Source organism: Corvus moneduloides, chromosome 21 (genome assembly GCF_009650955.1).
Source record: "Corvus moneduloides isolate bCorMon1 chromosome 21, bCorMon1.pri, whole genome shotgun sequence".
Taxonomy (NCBI): Eukaryota; Metazoa; Chordata; class Aves; order Passeriformes; family Corvidae; genus Corvus; species Corvus moneduloides.
The window spans coordinates 427,049-449,685 of NC_045496.1; the positions used below are offsets into that span (position 1 = coordinate 427,049).

Below are 22,637 nucleotides of genomic sequence, written 5' to 3' on the forward strand. Positions count from 1 at the left end.
TGTCCTCCCCACACCACCTCCTCCCCAGCTGGGACATTCAGTCAGGTGCCGGTGACAGCTCCCACGGCAGCCCCAAGATGCTGCTTCTTAGTTTTTTGTGGAACAAGTGGTATTGCTTTCAAAAGGTTATAAAAACATATGCCTGAAGAGAATGTCGGGAACTTGGGTATTAATCTCCCTTAATTCAAAGAGCACTCAAAATAAGCGAGACAGAAATACTGTCTGGGGTGAGAAGATGCCAGAGGTCAGACTGTGCACCACTAGCTTGTGTCAAGTTCAGAAGAAAAATAATTTAGCACAAAGAATAACAATTTTCAGTGTAGTGCAGTACTGGCCTCTCCCTGGCTGAGCAGCCCATTCCCCTCAGGGCTTGCTGCCCCTGGCCACACAGGTACCTGCCTGTCCTGCTGCCCTTGGGGCCACTGCAGCCCAAGCTCTGTGCCATGGGCTGAGGTGGCGTGTGCTGCCCTCACTGCTCCGAGCACCATCCCTGCACTGAGAACTGCTTTTGCCAGGCTTCGCCCAACCCTTCCCCATAAAACACGTAATTTGAGCTTGTTTTGACTTTGCAGCATACCTGTAGAGCAAGACATTTTGGACACACTTTCCAAGGCTTTTTATATCCAATTTTCAACAAAGAAACCCCACAAACACAAGCGTGTTCCCTACACGGGATCGTGTTGCCACCTCTGTAGTTCACCCTTTCAATCCAGGTAGTTGTTTCAGTCAGAAAATTAAAACACAAAACCACACAGAATTATCTGATTAAAACAAGTTTCATTTAACAAATTATATTAAGAATACAGACTGAGTTATCACACAATGAAACTTCCCTTTGTAAAATACAGGAGGGTCATCTAAAATAAATATAAAACATAGTAACATTCATAAGATTAATGCACAGTAAAATCACTTTCAGTAACCCAACCATCTTAGAAAACCACTTTGCAACTGCATAAAAGGTTTCTCTCTGCCATTTGTATGATACCATTTAAATCTGTTGCTGTTAGGAAACAATTTCACAACAAATGACCAGAATATCCAAAGTGTTTGGTTTCCCTGTGGTGAATGAACCGAGCAGCACCTCACTGAGCTTGTTTGTGAGCAGAGGAGCAGCCTCTCCCTCCTCCTTTCTGTACCACAGCCCGGGCGATAAGGCTCAGGATGGCTGACACCAGCCCGCTCGGCTGCCCTGCTGCAGGGGGTTTGCTGCTGCTGGGAGGGATTCCCGGCTGTTCGTCAAGGCTCCAAGGCTGAGGTAATCGTTTGGATGCAGTGAGGTGTGCCTGCCCTTTGGGAGGAGCAGGAACAGCTCTCAGGGCTCCTGGGGCTGCCATGGGAGAGCGGCCACGGGCACATCTGGGGCGACAGACCCGAAGTCACCTGGGGAGCAGCGGGGAGGTGAAGGCCAACACGGAACCAGCCAGCTCTATCCCGCTTTCCCTCCTCCCAGGAGATTTCAGGCCCCACAGAAGAGGAGGCGCCAAGGCCTGTGGAGGCATCCTCTGCCACTAGCACCTACCTGGCACATGCAGTGCCCACGACAGGAATTTTCCAGGCTTGGTGGCATGTGGGTTCAGTCTGGAGAGCTCAGGACACTGAGGGGGCAGTGCTGGGTGTGAAACCAAACAAGCCCAATGCTACAGACTACCAACAACCTCTCACTGCACACGAGGCTCCCGGGAAACCTCCAACAAACACTATGGGGACACGCAGGGACAGTCACAGGAAAAGTCTGACACAGTTTACTCGTATGGAACTACAGATACGAGGTGCTCCCATAAGGGAAGACACCTGCTACAACTATTCACACTTGAATTTTATCACAAAGTTCACACTCTACATCACTTTCTGAACTAACTTCTTGCCTTTCCATAATTAACACAGCAGACAGCACAGCCTGGCCTGGGTGGCCACGAGTCACCTCGGCACACGACCAGCTTCTTGCCGTGAGGAATCCAGGAGGCAGCGTGTCACTATGAATTCACATCAGAAGGTGTATTTTACAGTAAGCAAACCCCTCACTGCTGCTTTTCTGTCTCTGTTGCAGATGTATATTAATTTGGCAAACTAACTTCTCCATCAGCCACAAGTTTAAACTACCCAGAGACCAGTTTTGTTCTACAAATCAGGCAAGGTAGCCAAGAACATCTGGTAAAGCTCTGCAAATCCACTTCTGTTGCTTTCCACTGACTCCTCCCCTCCCCTTATGCTCCAGAAGGCTTCTCCACAGCCAGACAACATCCGCATCAGACTCTCTGAACATTTATTGCCTGGGCCAATTCTTCCACAGTCGCCTCTCGGCCAGGGAGGAAGATGCAGAGAGATGCTGATACTGGCCATGGCACACGCCAGCACGGAGGACTCACCATAAGGATGCAAGGACCAGCCTTGCAATGAAGCTGCCGTGAGTACAGAAGTTATGGAACAGCCAGTAAAACCTTCCCATGGAAATGCTGACCTGACACTCCAGATCTCGGGAATTCAGCAGTGCAATAAAAAAAAGCTTCCTCTGATCAGTGGACTGAGAAGCTGACACAGTCAACCACCCTGCACTGTGTCTTGCTGTGCTTCCAAGCACTGGATCTGAGCCCTCTCCCTTTTGGAATTGCCTAGTTTTCCAGCCTGTGGTTAGCAGGGCTTAGAGCTCAGCTGGCTCTCAGCAGCTGCAGCTTTTTGTTCAAAACACCTTGATTGTGTTTGCCCCACAGGAACTGCATCTGTCCTGTGTGCATTTGGAACAGGCTGTCCCTGCAGTGCCGTGGTGCAGGACCACACTATGGAGAGCAAACTCCTCTCAAGGTTCTCTGCAGGTGAGTCCCGAAGCAGCTTTGCTGGCTCAGTGTTAAAGAGGGAGAAGTAGGTATACAAATACATCCTGAAGATGCAGATGCCTGTCCCAGCTGCGTGTCCTGCCAGTGTTTCAAGTATCCAGTGTTTCCTGTAGGTCGTTGCAGAGCAGAGCTTGTTATGTCCAAGAAGGCTGAGCAAACCTAGCCGTTGGTGTAAATATTAAAGCATTGATTTTCTCTTACACAAGGGACTCAAAGCTCTGCACCCATTTTCTCAGACACAGGCACTCCCAGTGCCAGGGAGTGTGGCACTGAGCGTGGCACTCGGTGGCTCTCAGAACCTGCTCCTTGCTGAGCCCCCCGGCCGCTGCGCAGGCAACCCTGCCCTCACACAGGCAGAGGTGGCTCGAGGAGGGGCTCCTGACAGCTGTCTCTCCATCTCCCAGTGGCAGGCACTGCCCCTGGAGCTCTGCAGACTGCTGGCTGTGCTGTGCCCTGTGCTAGTCCGCAGCCCTCGTTCCTCCACCATGAACAGGGAAGGTCAGCTCTCATCCCAAAGCTATGAGGAACGCACTGCTGCAGATGGCTCCTGCCTACCTGCCGTGACCACTGAGCCTCGGGAGAAGCTATAAATGGATGTCACAGAAAACTACAAAACAAATTACAAGCAGAAAAATAGAAAGACAAAAGATGGATGAGATGGGCACAGCACTACAGCATAGAGTGGATTTGAACTTGAAGTGAACCTGAGCCAAATGACCAAGCTGCCATGGTATGTTCATTTGTCGATGTCGGCATCATCAATCTGGCCTTTGTGAAGCCTGGCAGTGAGATCTGGCTTTTCTTTACTGCAGGATAAATAACTAAAAATGGTGGTGCAAGCTCCAAGTAAATGAGCACTTCCAGGGGGTCGCTCGAGGGCTCCAGAGCCGGTGCACAGCTTTAACTCTTTTGCCCAAAAACAACACACATGCAACCAAATTGGGCTCTGCTCTCCAACCACATGGCCGCTCTACAGAGGCAGCTCCAGAAAATTATTTACCTGATTGGAAGAAGCTGAAGCAAAGATCTGGACTCAGTTTGTCCCAAAGGTCACGGTATTTTGTGCTCTTTATCCCAGCAGTACAGTGCAGTGCCTTAAAACCAGAAATGAATCTTTGGACAAGACTTATTTTACTTATGTACAAATAAAAAATATTAGCTGACAGTACAAAAGCTGCTGTTAGTCACCATTCTGTGCCACTAGCAAATGCCAGATCAATCCAAGTGAGTGCAAAGTGGGTCGGGGCACATGTATGACCCAGGCTGAGAGCAACAACACTGCAACTGTTACCATGGCAATTGCATTTCAGTGGGGTCAGGGAATCAGTATTTTACAATACAAAAAATTGTACGTTTTAACTTACTCAAAAATTGCCATTTTGCTGCCATGATGTATCTTTGTTCTACAGCAGAGACTTGAAAGAGCAGCACAGTCAGATGGGCACTTGTAAATAACTTATTACAGCAACGGACTTCTTCAAGACATGCGTTTGGCTTGGGAGCAAGCCCAGTCAGCAATCACAGGAAGGCAGAGGTCAGGGTTTAATGCATCCCACTCTCATCCTGTGCCATGTCAGTGTTCAGTGCTTCCCCATGAATGCCCAGGAAACAGGCACATCTCTTTTGTTTCAGCAGCTAGAGGAGAACATGTTAAGAGAACTGTCTCAACGACGGGCAGGTGATGGCATCCCAGTTGTCAGCAGGGCCCCGCCTCCACAGGCAGCTTGGCTGGGGTCAGTGGGGCACTGCCAGGGCCTGCCAGGATGCCACTGCCAGCATCCATCCAGAAAGAAACAGGGGATGCTTGCTGCCACGGATCCATACAGACAGATGGACAACCTGTGCAAAGCAGAGGTGCTTCATCTCGGGACCTGCAGTGCACCTTGAGCACTCTACCTGCTCTGCCCTGCCAGTGCCCAGGGAGAGCCAGGGGCCCTGGCTCCCTCAGCCTACAGCAAATCCAGTGACCACAGTGGATCTGTGACTGATCCCAGCCACAGCAGAACTTCTGTGCCCAGACCTTGGCAGAGGGATTGGCATTCACTGCAGCTCAGTTCTGCACTGGACTGAGCGCCACAGGAGCCTCCTGCTGCAAGGTGTTGAGAGCCAGGCAGCTCCATGGCAGCTCGTGTGGCAGTACCCAGCCATGCCTTTTATTTGTTCCTTTTAGGGCTAAGATTTCTCAATGCTCCACAAGCTCCCAGCTGTGTTTGCAGAGGTCTGCTACAGCTCTGGATTCTGTTGACTGTCCTGCAGCAGGGTTACAAAGTGGGGATGAGCAAGGGGCTGCGTCAGGCTCCCAGTCCTGTACTCACGTGGAGAGGGGTCTGCAGCAGCAGGGGGGCGGGGGTAGGGGGCAGCTGCCGAAGGGTCGCGCGGTCCCAATGTGTGGAGCGGTGTGTGCAGGGGCTGGTGCAGCGCAGGGTGGTGGCGGTGGCCGGACACGTGGGGGCCAGGCTGGTTCCATCGCTGTGTCCTGCTCAGTAGTATGCACGCACACACGCTCCAGCACCGCGGCCCCTCAGGACGGCGGCACCGGCGGGCACCGGGTGGGGCTGGGCGGCAGGCGGGCCGCCGCGCTCTGCTCCGTCCGGAAGCTGTAGTCGTACTGTGGGGCAAAGCAGAGAGAGGGAACCGTGGAGCACAGACCCATAGAGCCACACTGCCCGTGCCTGGAGTGGGACAATGTAAGAAGCAGAAAAATGAGAGAAAAACCAGGTGTGGCAGCAGCTGGCCCAGGTAGGGCAATGCCAGGTGAACCTGCTGGCACCACATCAGTGGCCTCCCCAGGTAGGGTTCACCCCCTCCCCCAAAACCCAGCATCAACACAAACATGACCACACTCATCCTGCCCATAAAGCAGATACTCAGAAACACTCCCCCTGCCAGGTCTACACAAGCCGCTACCATCAGAATTAACATTTTTGGCTGGCAAGAGGGTGAAAATCCCTATATACACATCCTGTGCCCCCGCGATGTCACTGCAGGCAAGGGACACCCCTGCAGCTGAGGGACATGCCTCGCAGCCTGGCGTGCACTGTAGCAGTGCCATCTCGTGGCACTCTGGGAGCCGCACCCCGCCGGTCCGCGGCCACCCTGGTCCCTGCCAGGGCACCCCAGGAGAGCGCCGTAGCGGTGGCTTTCCCGTGGCAAGTGAGCGGCCAAAGCCGTGCCATATGTTAGGGCTACCGGGGTAGGAGCTGCCCACGACCCTGGCACATCCACTGCAATGGCCCCGTACACGGACTCTCCTCCCATGCATCTCCCAGTGTCCCATTTGTGGCTCTTGGAATGTCACAAACACATCCCCCTGCGCGCTCCTCGCCAGCCGGACTGGGGCACAGGACAGGCTGCCAGCGAGGCGGTCCCGGCAACCACCCACCATGCTGGTGCCTGGCCCAGGGCTGTGCCAGGGCTGTGCCAGTTTTACCAGGGCTGTGCCACTTCCGTCCAACGCCGACCTCCTTTTGGTGCCGGCTCGGGAGGACACCGGCGCGACGCCGAGCTGCGGGAGCCCTGCTCCTGCCAAGCAAAGGGGGCTGGCCCCGGTGAGCCCATCCCCGGTGAGCCCATCCCCGGTGAGCCCCATCCCCGGTGAGCCCCATCCCCGGTGAGCCCCATCCCCGCCCCGGTGAGCCCCATTCCCGGTGAGCCCCATTCCCGGTGAGCCCCATCCCCGCCCCGGTGAGCCCATCCCCGGTGAGCCCCATCCCCGCCGCGGTGAGCCCCATCCCGGCCCCGGTGAGCCCCATCCCGGCCCCGGTGAGCCCCATCCCGGCCCCGGTGAGCCCCATCCCCGCCCCGGTGAGCCCCATCCCCGGTGAGCCCCATCCCCGGTGAGCCCGGCCCCGGCCCTGGCGAGGCGGCGCGGGGCCGGCAGGGGGCGCCGCGGGTTCGCGGCGGGCAGAGCCGGGCCGGGCCGGGCCGGGCGGGAATGGGGCACCCCGGGCCGCTGGGGCTGCACCGGGGCTGTACCGGGGCTGCACCGGGGGCTGTACCAGAGCCTGTACACCGGGGGCTGTACCAGAGCCTGTACACCGGGGCTGTACACCGGGGGCTGTACCGGGGGCTGTACACCGGGGGCTGTACACCGGGGGCTGTACACCGGGGGCTGCACCAGAGCCTGTACACCGGGGCTGTACCGGGGGCTGTACACTGGGGCTGTACACCGGGGGCTGTACACCGGGGGCTGTACCGGGGCTGTACACCGGGGGCTGTACACCGGGGGCTGTACACCGGGGGCTGTACCGGGCCTTTACTCCCCCGCGGCCACACCTCCCTGTCGTGATGCCGCAGCCGGTGGCACGCAATAGGCTTCATTTTTCAACACCCAAACGCATAAAGATGTCAGCTCAAACTGTTTACTAATTAACACTTAAAAAGACACAAATTAGATATGCGTGGCTAAGAGCAATTATAATCAAGACGAATCTCTCCAGTCATTGGGGAACTGAGGAAACTCCTAATTGCTGGAACCAATGTTTTAAAATCTGAAATCATGCCAGTTAGCAAATATGTTCATTTAAAGAACATTTCATGTGACTGCACTCAGGAGAATTGACTACAAACATGCAAACAAGGAAAAATATTTCTGTGTAAAATTAAAATTTTAAGCTCTTCTAGATTTACAACTTCTTCATTAAATATATTTGCAAAGAGCAGCCCATGAAAACTTGTAGCAATTTAGTGGTTAAATGAACTGCATTCCTTATCAGTTTAAAAGGAATGATGAATATTGGATGCTCCCTTTACTAATTAGGCTCTCTCTAGACTTTTTACACCACGCCAAGCTCAAACGAAGACAGGGTGCACCCTGCCAGCAGCCAGACCACTGCCCTCGCTGCCGCAGCCAAAGGCGCTGCAGCATCCGCCACAGAGCTGTGAACAGTGACCATGCCAGCACCTGTGCTATCACCTGCACCTGCCCAGGTGCCCACTCAGTGACTCCACCCTACCCAGGACAGGCGGGAGTAGCAAGGACAAACCCCCAGAGCCCTGCTGGGAGACCTGGCAGCAGCACTGCCAGGGCTCTGCTTCTCTCCTCTCCTCTCTGTCCTACATCCACCAAATTAGCCATGAAGTGACAGCATGTGCCACTTACACCTGCACTTCACCACCTCCTCATAGCCCAGCTCTCTGTGTACTCCCCCGGGCACAGCTGTGCCATCCTGGGGCAACACCAGCAGTTCAGGTGCAGTCCAGGATTTGCACCTATTTCCATCATTTTCCTGACAGGGTAGAGTCCTGAAATTCAGCTGCCTGCAGCTTGGAGGATGGGTGCATACATCTCCAAATGTGGTGACAGAGAACAGTAATTCTTGGAATTCCTTGGAGTATTTTTTGCAAGGCATCTTGCTCCAGGGAGAATGTTCTGGCTGCTTTGGATATCCAGAAGATTTGCTGTAATGGTGCTATTGCTTGCAAGGGAAATAAAGCCATGCCGAAATTCACAATATTTATATGTGTAGCTCTCTATGTGCAGACAAGATGCTTCATCAAGGAATATGGGCTGCATAATCATACTTTTCATTACGCTGGAACGCACACAGCCTGCTCCAGAGCAGGAGCTGTGGGAGAGCCAGCGGGTATCGGCCTCTCCTTCCTGGCCCACGCAAATGATTCCAGTGCGGGTGTCCCCACATTCCACAGGCCTGTGAGGGCCATGTGGCAGACTGCAGTGCCTGAGGCAATGGGTCCATCTGTCAGCCACTGCCCCTGTCAGGCAGCACCCTCAGATCCACTACTGCGGCCACTGCAGTCCCATGAGGTGTCTGTGAAAGCCCTGGCAACTGGGCCTGACCATCTTCTTGTACTCAGACAAAATTTTCAGGCAGAAGAGGGTAGATTTAGGCAACTGGACTCAAGTGGAATAAAAAGTGGAAAAGCCTTGAGGAATCTGGCAGCTTTGTGATGTCATCTTCCTACTCTCTCCCTTGAACCCAGCTAGATGGCATAGGAGGAGGTCTTTGTGACTAATGGTGCCTGAAGAAGCATGTGCTGCTGAGACAAGTTTCTTCCTGGTCTTAGCCTTTAGATGTGAAGCAACCTTTGCAGAGCAGGCAGCTCCTTGGCACTATGCCTAGTACACCATGCATGTGCCAGAACCGTCCCTCAAAATCACCCTCGGTTTGGTGGCTGCCTCCTGCCTGAGCTCCTCAAACATTCACATCCACGGAAGTGCAGCCCAGTTCTCCCAGCAACAACTTCCCAGCATCTTTCATCAGAACTGATGAAGGTGTTTACCTGACATTGCTGAGTCAAGTCCATTTGCCTTCCTGACATGCAAGAGGCACCTAAGAGTGTCCTGCCTGCACTGTGTATTGTTAATACATGAGAAAGAAAGGTTAACCAAGACAGACATCTGGAATTAAACAGAAGGCCCCACACTTTGCCATTATATTCACCACCTGAAGTGTCTTCACTCATCATGGATCACAGAGGGCATCCCTGACCCTGGGTTTACTGCTTGACTTTATCCATACTCTGTGACTTGTGAAAGATAAGAAAAGTATTTTCCATAAAGGAAGGGTTCTTAAAAAGAAGTGAAAACAGCCCTCGTGACTTGCTCAGTGCCTGGCTGGCTACTTACCTCCTTTTCGATTTCTGCAAGGGTTTTGATTGTAATACCCAAGAGATCAACCGGCTGCATCTGGCAAGAAACAAACAAAAATGTCAAATTCAGGGTTGGGGAGGGGTTGTGTGTTTGTTTGTTTGTTGTTTTGTTCTGTTTAGAGTCAGCAAACACTCTATCACCAGAGATTTAGAGGCACCATCTGTAAACACAGGCATGATCCTGTTCCTCATTCCACTAGGAGAGTGAAGCAGCAGACGGTGGGTTGGGGCTACCAGCTTCAACACTGTTCTCCCTTAGCGCCACAGCTGACACTCACCTCCGTGTCGCTCTGCTCAGGTGGACCTGCCACCACCTTCCCACTGCAGGACGCAGTCTGAGCACCGGCTGGAATTCTGTGGCCACAGCACGGAGGTGTGAGCGGCACCAGCTGCGGGAAGCCCTGACCAAACTGACCATATGGTGGCAATGGTGTCTAAAGGATCCGCAGGGAGGATTAGCACGACCTAATCTCTCTGCATTTGTCCTCACAGCAGGGACTTCAGCTTTCTGGGAATAACGGCCCATAAACAACCCTCTCAGAAAGCAAGGGATGTGAAAAACCCCTGTCAGCAGGAAGAAGAAAGCACAAAGCTGGAGCACTACTGAAAAATCTGACACAGCTGATGGCCCAGTGTTTGCCTTAACAGCTTCCTGTAAATTGATTTTTAAAAAGATGCTGCTTTAGGATCAGACGGATTTGGGAACTGGTAGTGGGATGCTGAATCTTTGAGCTCTGCATCATCAGCTTTAACAAGCACTGGCCCAGTGACACCCAGAGGTCATCCTGAACCAGTACCAGTGCTTCTGTTTGGGTGAAGCAGACGTGCCCCGCTGGCGTGGCCCTGCAGTGCCCCGTGTGGGGCAGGCACCACCCAGTGCCCTCTCCGGTTCACCCACAGCCAGGCAGGACCCTCGTGGCAGCTGATGGCACTGGAGGGCACTGTGCCATTACCACTGCCCTGAACTGCTGGAGTGCCAACAGGAAGTAGTAAAGCTGATGGCACTATGCCATCCCACAACAGGTAAATCCAGGAGAACTCCACATCTGCAGCTTTCTTTACAATCTATGCTAAGAAATTAGAAATGCTTTCAGCACCAGGGAGTCCCAGTGCCATTCCTATTTTTGATGGTAATAAACCTTGAAATCCCAGGAAAATTCAGTTTTAGAAGCAATCTGGCAGAAGCCTTTCCCACCCAATGGGCAGCTATTGTGACATGCAACCTCAGCCCATCTCAAGCACTGGGTATGTATTTGGCCCCACAACAGAACCGCTCCCAGAAGCAGGTAATTTGTCTTGATGTTTTGTGATCGCTCTCCATGAAACAATGAATTTCAGACAGTGGGAGAACAACAAAGGCAACTCACCCCTTCAGGAGCACAGGCAAACTTCTCCGAAATCATAAAAGGCACTCCATCCATTGCTGAAAGGGACAAGACATCACATGTGACGTTTCCAGCCGGCTTCTGACATGCAGCTTCACACATTCCCAGTGACAGACCAAGTATTCACAGCATTGACACATGACTGATTGCTCCTAAACGTTATTGCCAGCCTTTTCCTCCCTCTAAACTGCCAGTGGTTCCTTTCCATGTAAGACATAGCTGAGTCAGTCCCTACCAAACCAGGAGTTCAACGAATTCTCCCTGCTCTATCCAGATACAATTTCATGGCCTCAATTTTGCATTTTCCAATTTTGTGCAGCTGACAAAGCAGGATAGTATTTGAAACTGAAAGGAGGATGCACTTCTACTTACCACCTCCTCACCAAAGCCGTTCAGCACACTCGGTGGTGTCTGAGCAAGAGAATAAGGAACAGCTGGTTCAGGGCACTTGTAGCCCCTAAAGCAGTTAACACCACCACCTGCGTACCAGGCAGTAAGTTCCCACCACCTGGGCAGGATGATGACAAACACCTGGGGCCAAGCACCCTCCCTGGCCTGGCTGTTGCCAGTGCAAACTCAACAGTGAGCAGTGGAGCTCAAACACTTGCAAACCACATCTGGAGGATGCAAACCAGTGGAATATGAGGACAGACGTGAGGACATGACACCCCACACGGCACAGCCTCATGTCACTGGGCCCAGCTTTCTCTGTAGCATAACCTTACTGGTACTCATAGCACTGTCTGCCTTTATGCCATTTTGTATATTCATCCTAGTGCAATTATGTTCAGTGTTTGTGTCTTGTTATCACCGTGTCACAGGAAGCCTCCCACAAGATGTGGTAGTACAAGGGACACACGTATTTTTAAAACATGTAACTCAGCAATTTGCACACAAGACAAAAAAGGGCACATTTCTAAGGCACCCCAGATACACCTCCTTCATTGCACTTACACCTTTAACATCTGAAGTCTTTAAATTTCAATTCTGAAAGAAATGAAAACTTCAAATTAGAGTAAATTTAAGCCCTGAGAGGCCCTCCAGTGATCCTCAACTAGGGTTTTCTTTCAGAAGGCATCTGCACCCACAAACCCAGGGCTCCTCTGTTTGCTGTTTCTAATTTCTACCAGCACCACTGAATTACCATGTTAGTGATTAAACAAGGGTCATTTAAGAATACTCAGCATTTTACATTTGCTTTGTCTATTTTCAGTTTAAAAACCCCCCTCCACAGGAGTGATTTTGTTATCAAAGGTGCTGTGTGGCAGCCGCAGCACAAAGGGAAACAAAAGGAAACAGATGAAAAGCAGCATCACCAAATCCAGGAAGTTTTAAACCTGAAAGACCATCTGCATTTGTTATCCGACAGAAACCCACTTTGATCAGCCACACGCTAGCTTTTGTAAAGTAATCTAAAGGCTGAGCTATGCCAAGTGTGCGTGTCCCCGCAGCCCCCAGAGCCCCCCCGTCCCTCGGCCACGCGCTCCAGCCCACCCTGAGCTCAGAACTACAGAGCGAAGCAGCAGATAAAAGCAGGGTGAGCCAAAGGCTCTGCAGCGCAATTAGCACTCTCCTAAACAAACGAGCTTCAACAGAGCTGTAATTAAGCAGGCCTGTAATTAAGTATATGCCCTTTATCATAACGATCATGCTTAAAAATGGCATGATGCATGGAAGTGTGTTATTAATGCTGCACTCCCCAAGCGCAGGAGCGTGTGCGGAGCCGGCGTGTCAGGCCCGTCACCAGCCTGCTGCTAAAATGCATTAAAGGCAGAAAGCAGAAAACAAGGTGCTCATTCAGCGTCTCCTTTCACAGCCAGGCACCGGTGTCACGAGGGTTTAAATACCACCAACTCTGGGAACTTTACAGAAACGAAGCCCTGGGCAGCCACTGCCACTGCCTGCCCCAGTGCCAGGAGGGCAGCAGCCCTCACCCCTTCACCCCGTGGCTTGGCCAGGCTCCAGAAGCCCTTTGGCCACCCAAGGGGCTGCAGGCAGGCAGTGGGGACCCCCAAGACAAGATGCATGGGGAGCAGTGCTCCTCCCTTGCCTCTGCTCCCAGCCTGAGCAAATGCCCCAGACAAAATAAGTGGTCTGGGGGAAAGACCCTTCTGTGCCCCCCACCTCACCCTTGGGCTGCCCTGCTCACCCACAGCTGCTGCTGCCCAAGATGGGTTTTTCACATTCACGAGGCTTCAAGGGTGAGGCACCCTACTCCCACAGAAGCCCATGGAGACTCGTAATGATCTCCAGGCGCAGGCAACTCCAGCAACAGCAGGAAAGAGCTCCCATTGCTGTGCAGGAGCCTGACCAGTTGTCCAGCACTGGGGTGTCCAGCACCAGGGACTGGGCGTGGGGGCCACTGCTCCCACTGCACACTGTGAGGCAGCACACGACTGCTGTTTACAGTAGCAGCTAATTTAATAATAAAATTGAATGAAACCAGAAGTCTAGGAGGGCATTTTAATTCCATGTCCCTTGTTTTGATTTTGTTCTGTAAATAAACATCATCATCAGCCTCTGATTTCTCAGTTTTTCCTTTTTCTTTTTTCCCCTCTTGCATTTAAAGCATTCCTGGCAGGCTCTGAAGAGTGACTGCTGTGCTGAGATCCTGCCCTGTGTCACCACCTCCATGGGCAGCGTCACATTCACAGACCAGGCCCTGGCCCTGAGCTGCAGTTCCTGTTTTTGTTGGGGAAGATGAAACAGGAAGGCCTGGTGGGTATGATTGCCTGACAAAAGATTTTGGGAATATGAAAACTACAGGCAACATCGAAATGAAAGCCACTTTTGAAATACCAAGTCTTAGTTACTGAACAACTAGAAAACAATGGTATGGCCACTGAAGTAATCCCCTCTTGATGGAACAATACCCTCTGCTTGCAAACAGGTCCAAGGGTCAGAGCAGACCCTACTAGCTCAGCAGAAGGGGTCCAAAGAGTAGTTTTTAGAAGTTAAGATGTAACACTCTATGGTAATATAAGAACTCTTATAGGCTGTATGTAAATGCTATAGGATTTGTATCTTGTATTAGATTGGTTAGTGACAATTAGAATATTCAGTACAGAAGATGATTTATTGTATTGTAACCAGGACTTCAGACATTCTCACTTCTCTTCTCTTCTTCACTTCCACTTCATTCCTTTCCTTCCTTACTTCCACTCTTGCTCTTACACCCTCTCTCTCTCTCTCACCTGCTTACTCTCTTGGGCCTGCTCAGAGCTGAGTCTGGCAGCTCTGAGCAGTGCCCCAATACCCATGCCTTTACAATAAACCGACTGTGTCCCGAGACCTGCCTATAGAGATCTCTCCGTCTCCGTCCCGACCGAACCCGTCCGCAACCTACAGTTTTAGTCTGGCCAAAAGCTGTACCTGGTTCCTCCATGTTCTCAACCTGTGCCACGTTTGAGACCAGCAGACAGTAACACCAGGGCATAAAGGAACTGGTTCTGGTGAATGATGAAGCACAGTTCTTTCCAAAGGTATCCATGGCAATTCAAAGAAAAATCACAATCCCAATTTTACAATATTACTCATATTATCACCCACTGACCCACACAGGCTTCAACTTCTTTAAAGGTTGGGACTTCAAAATATTTCTAAAGACCTATAAAATGTTTGCACCTTGCAGATTAAAGCCTCCTTGCACATGTAGGCAAAGCTGCTCTTGCCCCTCAAAGCCTCGCTGCCAGAAGGACAGCTGCCTGTCAGGGCCCTGCACCCAGGGGCTGAGCACAGGAGGCAGCAGGTTCTGTCCATGCCACTATATCCACAGCACCTGCAATAGGTCAGGGAGGTGCCTGTGCTCTTCTCCCTCAAAATGGAACAAAGTAAAATCGGATTTCAGCAGGAAAACTCTTTCCAATGGCTGTTTGTTGCCTCCCAGAATCAGCTCCTTCCTGAGGGTCACAGCTAATTAACTCAGTCACTGCAATTAGATAAAAGAGCTGAAAGGAGCCAGCAGCCAAAACCAACCTCCCAAAGCCCAGCCCCAAAGGACAGTGCTCCCACGAATCCCTGACAGCAGCCAGGAAGTGCATGGATGCCTCGGTGAGGCACAGTGGACGCGCCCCTTCCTCAGTGCAGGACCACTGGAACACACAACCAGCTTCTACCTGGAGGCTCCTTCTTCACTGTAACTTACCAAGACTTGCTCTCAGGCTCTAACAGGGAGGACACCAAAGCATGCTCTATAAATCCAACTTGCTAGCTCACTTAGAAATCCTCTCTTTAATCTGTAAAAGTATTGTCACCCTCCTCTAAGCACTCGAGAGATGCTGCCTTCTGTGCTGCAGACTCCAACTAAATCTCAGTTGTCAAATTAGTAATTCATCTTTCTTGAATAACTATATTTTTAGCCAAGCTACCAGATTTAAATAATCAGACCTGCCAATGCTACCCTAATTTAAACACGCTGACGAACTTTCACAAGCAGCATCAGCTAACATAATGAGTTTCTGGATGACAAAGAACTTCAGACGGTAGCTCTCTACACTACCCAGTGTAATAAGCACTTGTTCTTTTCTACAATGTGCACATAAAAGAGAAATCTAAATAATAGTTGCTGTAATTATCTTGAAAAATATGTGGTGATTAATGGTGATTATGAAAATCTGTATAATTGTTCGCTAAAGCTCCAAAGATCAGATGCTCTCTTGAAGCAACCATCAGTGAAGAACTTGGGAACACAAAGCTAGAAGTGTGTGAGAATGGGATCACCCGTGTGCCAGCTCAGCCTTCACCCTCCTGTGACCTCTGCCAGAGGTTCCAGGATGTCCATGGTGTGACACGTGTCATTGTGGTTGAAAGCACGAAGTTCAACCTGTTATTTATGCAAATAATTAATTACTCTTGTATCCAACTCACAGTTTGTCATGACACATTAATGACTTGATAGACTTCTATGAACTAGTGAGCACAGGACAGCAGAGCGCTTTTATCGTCATTTAATTTAAAAACGATCCTGTGTGAAATTATCTAGTTGTGAGTGATGGAAGCATAAAGAACAGACTCAGCAAAGCTTCTTTTGGATCATTGCTTTATTAATGGTAACGTCAGGGAAATGAAAAATGCTAACATTGTCGTATTTAACTCCTGGGTACAGATGAATCGCTGCCTCAGAGCCTGGCGGGCTCCGTTTGCACACTGCAGTGAGCGCTAATTCCTCACACCGAGATTGTGCGGATACACAGCCACGGAAGAGTTTATATACCTTAACTCCCAAGGAAATAACAGCTGTTTCTGCATTAAAGTCTCACCATAAGCTTTTATAGCTTTGGATTTCTTTATTGCTGTTTTTGCATAGCCTTTTACACTTGAATTTTCAATTTTTGGTATTAAAAATATTTAAATAAATAAATAAATGCCTTGCAAAACATTTTCCTGCATGACTGAAAATGAAGAACTGTTAATCCAAACCAACAAAAAACCCCAACACTGAGTGCACTACTGCTACCTTTAACATTTAAATGATCTTAGGTTTTAGAAAGGGCTTTCCCTAATGCTACAGAACTGTTCCCATTTTCCTCAGACCTGAATGCTAACAGAGTGTTCATCTTTTACCAAGAAGAGTATCTCATAAAACAGCCTACATCAACACCATAAAACCAGTAGAGCTCCCCTGCTTAGAGAAAACTTGATTTTCAGCTAAATGGCACCGGAGGAATCTGAAAGCAGATTCAGAACCAGGGGCTGGCACAGAGCTCAGGTACAGCAGCTCTTGGAGGGAAGCCACGGTCAGGCTGGAGGGACACGCAAGCCCCTGTCTGCTGTGGCCAGCAGCGGTGCCCCCACAGAAGAGTTTCCACCGCCAGCGCTCAGCCCAGCAGCGGGGGGTGCCCCCAGCTCGCGGGAGGCTCTGAGCACCACCTCACTGAAGCGGGAAAGCACCGCCACGTGCAGTCTGTGCCCAGCCTGGCGAGGACAAGTGACTGCTCTCTCCATCAGCATCAGAGCCCTGGGGTATGGCTGGGGCTCAGCTGCAGTGACTCCCAGCAGACAGGACATGCTGTTACCTGGGCGGGCTGAGCAGCCACGGGGAGCTGGTGGCACAGCGTGGTGCTGGCCAGGGCAGGCTGGAGCCAGGCCACCCACCCTCGGTGCCCTCTCGCAGCCCCTGCCAAGCACACAGCCCTGGCTCCTGCCCATGCCCCTCTGCTTCCCACCACACGCCCCGGCGTGAGCTCTGCACTCCTGAGCTTCTTCTGCACCCGTGCATGGAAGGTAGCACAGGACAGCTGTACAAACCAGGCACGCCTTAGCACAGGGGAAACCATTCAGAAGTATGGGAAAATGTTTTAAAATAGTTTGCAAAGCATCCAGAGAAGGGTGTGAGCTTTTCAAACCAAACCAGCTCCCCACGATGCTAAGCCTCCTCCTCCTGTATTTCTATACACAGAGATTTAAACAGCAACCTGAACAGTAAATGTGTGTGCTCTGTGCTAGTGTGCACCAAGGCCCAGATGGAACCACACCAAATCACTGATGGCAAAACCTCAGGGCCAAAACAAAAGCAGCCTTTCCTGACAGCTCCTGCCAAGCTGGCTGCAACGGGGAACCTGCAGCTGCCCCAGCTGTGTTCCCCAGCTGCAAACACCATCCCCAACATGCACACAACTTCTTAGTGTCATACAAAAAAGTACGGAGGCGCAGGCAGGGGCACAGGCAGGGGTGCAGGGCTCAGCTCCACTAGCCCAAGGCACAAGCCCAAGCTCGCGAGAGCCCCTGAGCACCTCATGCGGCTCCGGGGGCAGCTGCACTGCGCGTCCCGTGGCTCCCGGGCAGCAGGAGCTCGCACCAGGGCTGTCGTGGGGCAGCAGGGGCACAGCTAGCTGGGAATGCCCAGCCCTGTGCCCTGTGCCTGGGCCTGGCCAGGCAGCAGGATGGCAGCAGCCTCAAACCACCCAATGCCTGGTGCAGTGAGTGGGAGAGCAGAGGCCTCCTGAGCTGGGGAAGGAATCTCTGCCCTGGGAAAGGTTTACAGCTTTCCTGTTCGTCTTGAAATGACTTTGATTAAAAAACCAGACCTGGACTAAATTTTCATTTTTGCTAATTTGATTGTCAGCCTTGATTTTCTCTGTTTCCTGCATAGCTCATGACATGGCACAATTAGTTACTGCTAAGATCAAGCCACAAAAACACTTGAAAAAATACCCCTGGATTTGATTATTTTCTTTTTTAAATAAAGTGAAGGTTAAGTACTGCATGGTGACGCCTAAGGAGCACCTCAGCACTGTGACTCCATCAGCACCAGAGAACATGGAGAGACTTCAAACAAGCTCTTCAAATTGCAAGTGTTTAGGAGCTCTTGATTTTATTATTTTTTAATAAAATGTCCCCTTTGAAGTCTCTGCACTACACTAAACTTCAAAGATCACACCTTAGCATGTGGTGTTTCCAAGCCACAACCCTTAATTAATTAGAGCAGAGCAGATACAAACCAGGGCACTCACGTGGAGCTGAGGCAGAGCCGGGACAGGGCCAGCTCAGTGATGGGGAGGTGAAGGCAAAGGCAAGGCAAAGGCAAAGGCAAAGGCAAAGGCAGGCACTCCAGCGTCTGCTCACGGCTGCATGCTGAAGAGAAACCCAGACACTTTTCCATTCCCCTCAGCTCTGGCTGTAATGACAGACTCCTTGGAAGTCATTAAACATGTAATGTCTGTCTGCCACGGCAGCCGGGCAGCACAGGCTGGAGCAGCAGTTGCAAAAAGCATCTCAGGCAGCCCCACAATGGCTGCAGTGTTCCCTGGCCAGCAGCTGTAAATTTCTGCTGCTTGATGAGAGAAACATCCACAAAGCTCGCAGTGCTGCAGGGTAGGAGCAGGGGGTATTAAATCCACACGCTGCATATTGTTACAGTGTCTGGCCCCGGAAGCTTTTTCCTTTGCTGAGCCACGTATGGTGGGTGTGAGATGGGATTTGTTGCCACCACGACAGTCCTGGGCTTCCCAGACTCTCTGGACAGCAGCCAGGTCACTGGCCAGGGGCAGATGCTCACACTTGCAATGATGCTGTGATCCTGCCCAGCAGCACCCCACACCCTCCAGCAGTGCATTGAGTGACCAACATCTGTCCCACAGGACTCCCAGGGGAGACAACAGTGCACCATCCTCTTTTTATATGGTTTTGGTTTAAGGGACTCAAGTTATTTTTAACACACAGCAGCTTTGTGTTTCCAATAAAAGCAGGAGAAAGAAGCTGGATCAGCTGCCCTGATAACACCGTGCTCTCCATTCTCTAAGCAAGCCTGCGTGTTAGTGGAAAGAAACACATCACGAGCACAGCTGGGAAGGATGTGGGGATACCCATCTTCTGCCCTGGAGCTCATTGATGCACAGAACATGCTTCCACCATGCCGTGGAACACCCACCCTGCCAGAAGAGCCCGGGCACAGGCCCACAGCTAAGCCCTTATGGGCTGGGGAGGATGGCACAGGGCACGGGCACACAGCACCACCCGGCTGCAGGGGAAAGGCCCCGACACCGCGGGCTGGGGGTGAAAGGGCAGGGGAGGTGCCCTCCCCCTCCCAACAGCCAGACACAGAGCCACAGCCCTGCCGAGCCAAAAGCTCTTCTGCACGAGGAGATCCACTGCGCCACTCGGGATCCAGATCTTCTAATGGGATTTAATTTTTAAGTGCTCAAAATCATTACTGGAACTACATATTTCTATCAGGTAAATTTCATTTGCATATGCAAATGATATCTAAATACACTGCACCATTAATATGATCAGTAATTACATAATAATAGTCACCAATCTCCACACACATCAAACTTACAGTTTTGTAGCTATTAAGGAAACTGTGCTTTGTAATTAAGACAATCCTCATTTCCAGATGCTAATTAACTATATAATAATTAGCTTCTTTTGCTAATGCAAATTAAGTATTTTCATCCTTATTGGTAAAAGAGTTGCTTATCACTTACAAAAGAGACAACCTAGAAATAATCCCTCCTCCCTTCTAAAGGTGAAAAGGTAACTTCATTTTTACCAGTCTCATTTGTGAATGCAAATTAGCCCTGATTAATCAAATCACAGATTAATGTGCCCATCTTGTAGCACGGCCAGTGCCTGGCGTGGCCCTCCAGCCCTCGGAGGATGAGGGCCACTGGTGGCCCACAGAAGCCCCCGGCTCCCCTCCGTTGGTGCCGGCACTGCAGAGCTCCCTGCCCCAGCACGGTGGGGATTGGCCACCAGCCCCACGCAGGGACACGCCGTGCCACCCGGCCAGGCCGAGGAGCACCCGGAGCCACCCCGCACGTGGCCGTGCCACCAAGCCCTGGGCCGGTGGGGAGTGGCAGCAGGTGCAAGTGGCAGCGCTGCCAGCCTGCCAAGCCACCACGGCAGGGCTCGGCCTTGGCGCAGCGCATTCATCATCTGCTAAACCAATCCACCCACTCTGCACCACCATTTGTCATTAATTATGCTAATCAGCACACCATTACTCTCCGATGACACCACGGCACTTATTAGCCAGTTATGGTTTTTCAAAAGCACAGCTCATTGTGTATGTGAGTGCTGTGCCTGCATTAGCCTACAGGGAAGAAATGTCCAATTATGAAAAGAAGAAATTTGCCATTATCTCCCTCTAACAAACCAATTTAGTAATTATAAAAGTCTCTGAACTCAGAAGTATTTGTTAAGAAGAGCTGAGTGATGAAACCAGAGAATTTTCTTTGCAATAACTTTCTGAGTTGGAACCGAAGTGACAACAGAGAATGAGCAGTTTTTATTATCTTAATTACGACTCTTGCATCTTCACTTTAGATGATCAAAAAGCAGAATTTATCTAAACACGGGCCTGTATTTGGCTCTTCCCTTAAACCATGTGATTTGTTTATTTTAATAGATATGCAACCAAATGTGTGCAGCATGCCACAGACACTGAGACGGGCTCAGCCAGCTCCCAGCCCGCAGCCCTGAAGCGCGGATGCGATGACACAGCAGCCGCCCACGCAAAGCCCCCGCAGGCCCGAGGCACGCGCCAGGAGTGGGGACACCGCCCTGTGCTGACACAGCTACAGGGATGGAGCCGGGCCCTGAAGACTCCGTGGAAAACTGGCTTTGTTGGAGCATCCAATTCCTCCACAATTCCTATGTTGATTTGCTCACTGCAAGGGGACACCGCTAGTTTTAGAAGCTTAATATGTGTTAAGAGCTCATTAATATCATCAGAGTAAATGGGCCTATTAAAACATCTTTAAGCAATATCTGAACATACATCTCCCTAAACTATATTTAATGACTGTACTTAAGATACATTATATGAAAGTCTTAATGAGACATTAGACAGCATTTTGAAGATTAAAATTAGAGAATCCATATAAAGTCTGTCCACTTAATGTAGCCTTAAGCTACACTGATGAAATACATTACCACCAAATTATTACTTCATTAGAACAAATATTTTCTAATAATTTCTGATTTATGCCATTAGTTGTCTGCATATATATTATATATTCATATCTATATGTACATATAAAAGTATACACAAAACTATTTTCTAGTTCAAAAGGAGATACGAGAAATTCTGAGCTTTCTAATAGCTGAGTTAATTACTTGTCTTTTTTTCTATTGAGTTAAAAATATGCACTCTTCATAAAAGTCCATTTACAGTGCCCCCACTTATCCACTCACCATAAGGTCATTTTTTAAACATTTGCTGTTCTGCTTTTCAAGGATCAGTAAGATGCCTTGGGCTTGGCCCCTTTGGGCCCTCCAGAGGTTGAGGCATGGTGGCAGTGCAGCCCCCAGCCCGAGGCCAAGGAGGACCCTTGCTCTGCGTGCTGCCCGTGGCCCGGCGAGGGATGGGACCTACCGAAATTACCCATGGCCTGACAGTATTTCTGGACAAACCTAAAGCAGTGCCCATGGCACTGTCCCCCTGCTCTGGCAGGAGCCCCTGCCCACAGCATGCCCATGGATGGGCACCCACCCTGGGCCCTGGTGCAGCACAGCCAGGACAGCAAGGCCACAGGACACCTCCTTCAAATAACTGCCAAAACAAATTGCAATAAACTTATTAGCAAGAGGGTTTTATGTGTGGCTTATTTTGTATAAACAGCTTTTCATTAGATAAATGAAGCCCAACAACCTTTACAAATGTTTTCAATTATGAAATGATGCCATTGAGATATCCGGATGGTGATAATCAGGGAAAACACCAGTGACATCTCCTGCTCGGAGCCGGAACGTGCTGCCTGGATGGCTGCTCCTCCCAGTACCATCCCACCCAGCCACACCAGGCATTTAAAAACTCCTGCTTTATTTGACGGAATCCGTAGCAACAAGACTATTTACATTTATTCTGCCCAAGCCTTCTGTCCAAAAGAGCGAACATCTCATTGTAACAATTTTGCATTTTTAACTGTGCAAATTAAGCATTCTTCATAAATAACAGCCTGGTTTGCTGCACTGCAACTCCTTTTTATTAGCAGCACAGAAATGCACAATGAGCAACGTGTTCTATTATTCCTTGTCAAATCACAGAATGCTACATTAGAATAACTCTGCTGGTCAATGTAATATAGTAGATTAAATTCAACTTCTGTGCAAAACCCACTGTAAAACAGCATGATAAGAAGGCTATAAAAAATTTAATTTTACTCCAAACTCCATCAAAAAAAAAAAAATGGTGTGAAAAGTAATTTTGCATAATCAGTATGCGCCATCTGGAACAATTAACCGATTTCTATAGAACTATGAGGATCAGTCATATCTGCTTATTAAAGATCAGAAATTATACAAGTAATAAATCCTTGAAAAAACTAAGCGTACTCCCGCCTGTCAATGCTATTTTAACTTC

At 50.3% G+C, this 22,637-nt stretch overlaps 1 protein-coding gene across 8 annotated transcripts in view; it reads right to left on the bottom strand.

Moving 5' to 3' along the window:
- Nucleotides 1-757: 757 nt before the first annotated feature.
- Nucleotides 758-22,637, bottom strand: part of MVB12B (multivesicular body subunit 12B) — a 60,116-nt gene continuing 38,236 nt past the window's right edge. For 7 of the 8 annotated variants that reach the window (XM_032131294.1, XM_032131295.1, XM_032131292.1 and 4 more), the window contains 3 exons: nucleotides 10,814-10,869; nucleotides 9,424-9,483; nucleotides 758-5,506 (listed from right to left, as the gene is read on the bottom strand). In XM_032131294.1, the coding sequence (XP_031987185.1) occupies nucleotides 5,315-5,506; nucleotides 9,424-9,483; nucleotides 10,814-10,869 (308 nt within the window). In that variant the 3' untranslated portion in view covers nucleotides 758-5,314. The remainder of the gene's footprint in view (nucleotides 5,507-9,423; nucleotides 9,484-10,813; nucleotides 10,870-22,637) is intronic. The other variant, XM_032131296.1, reaches the window with a different exon arrangement.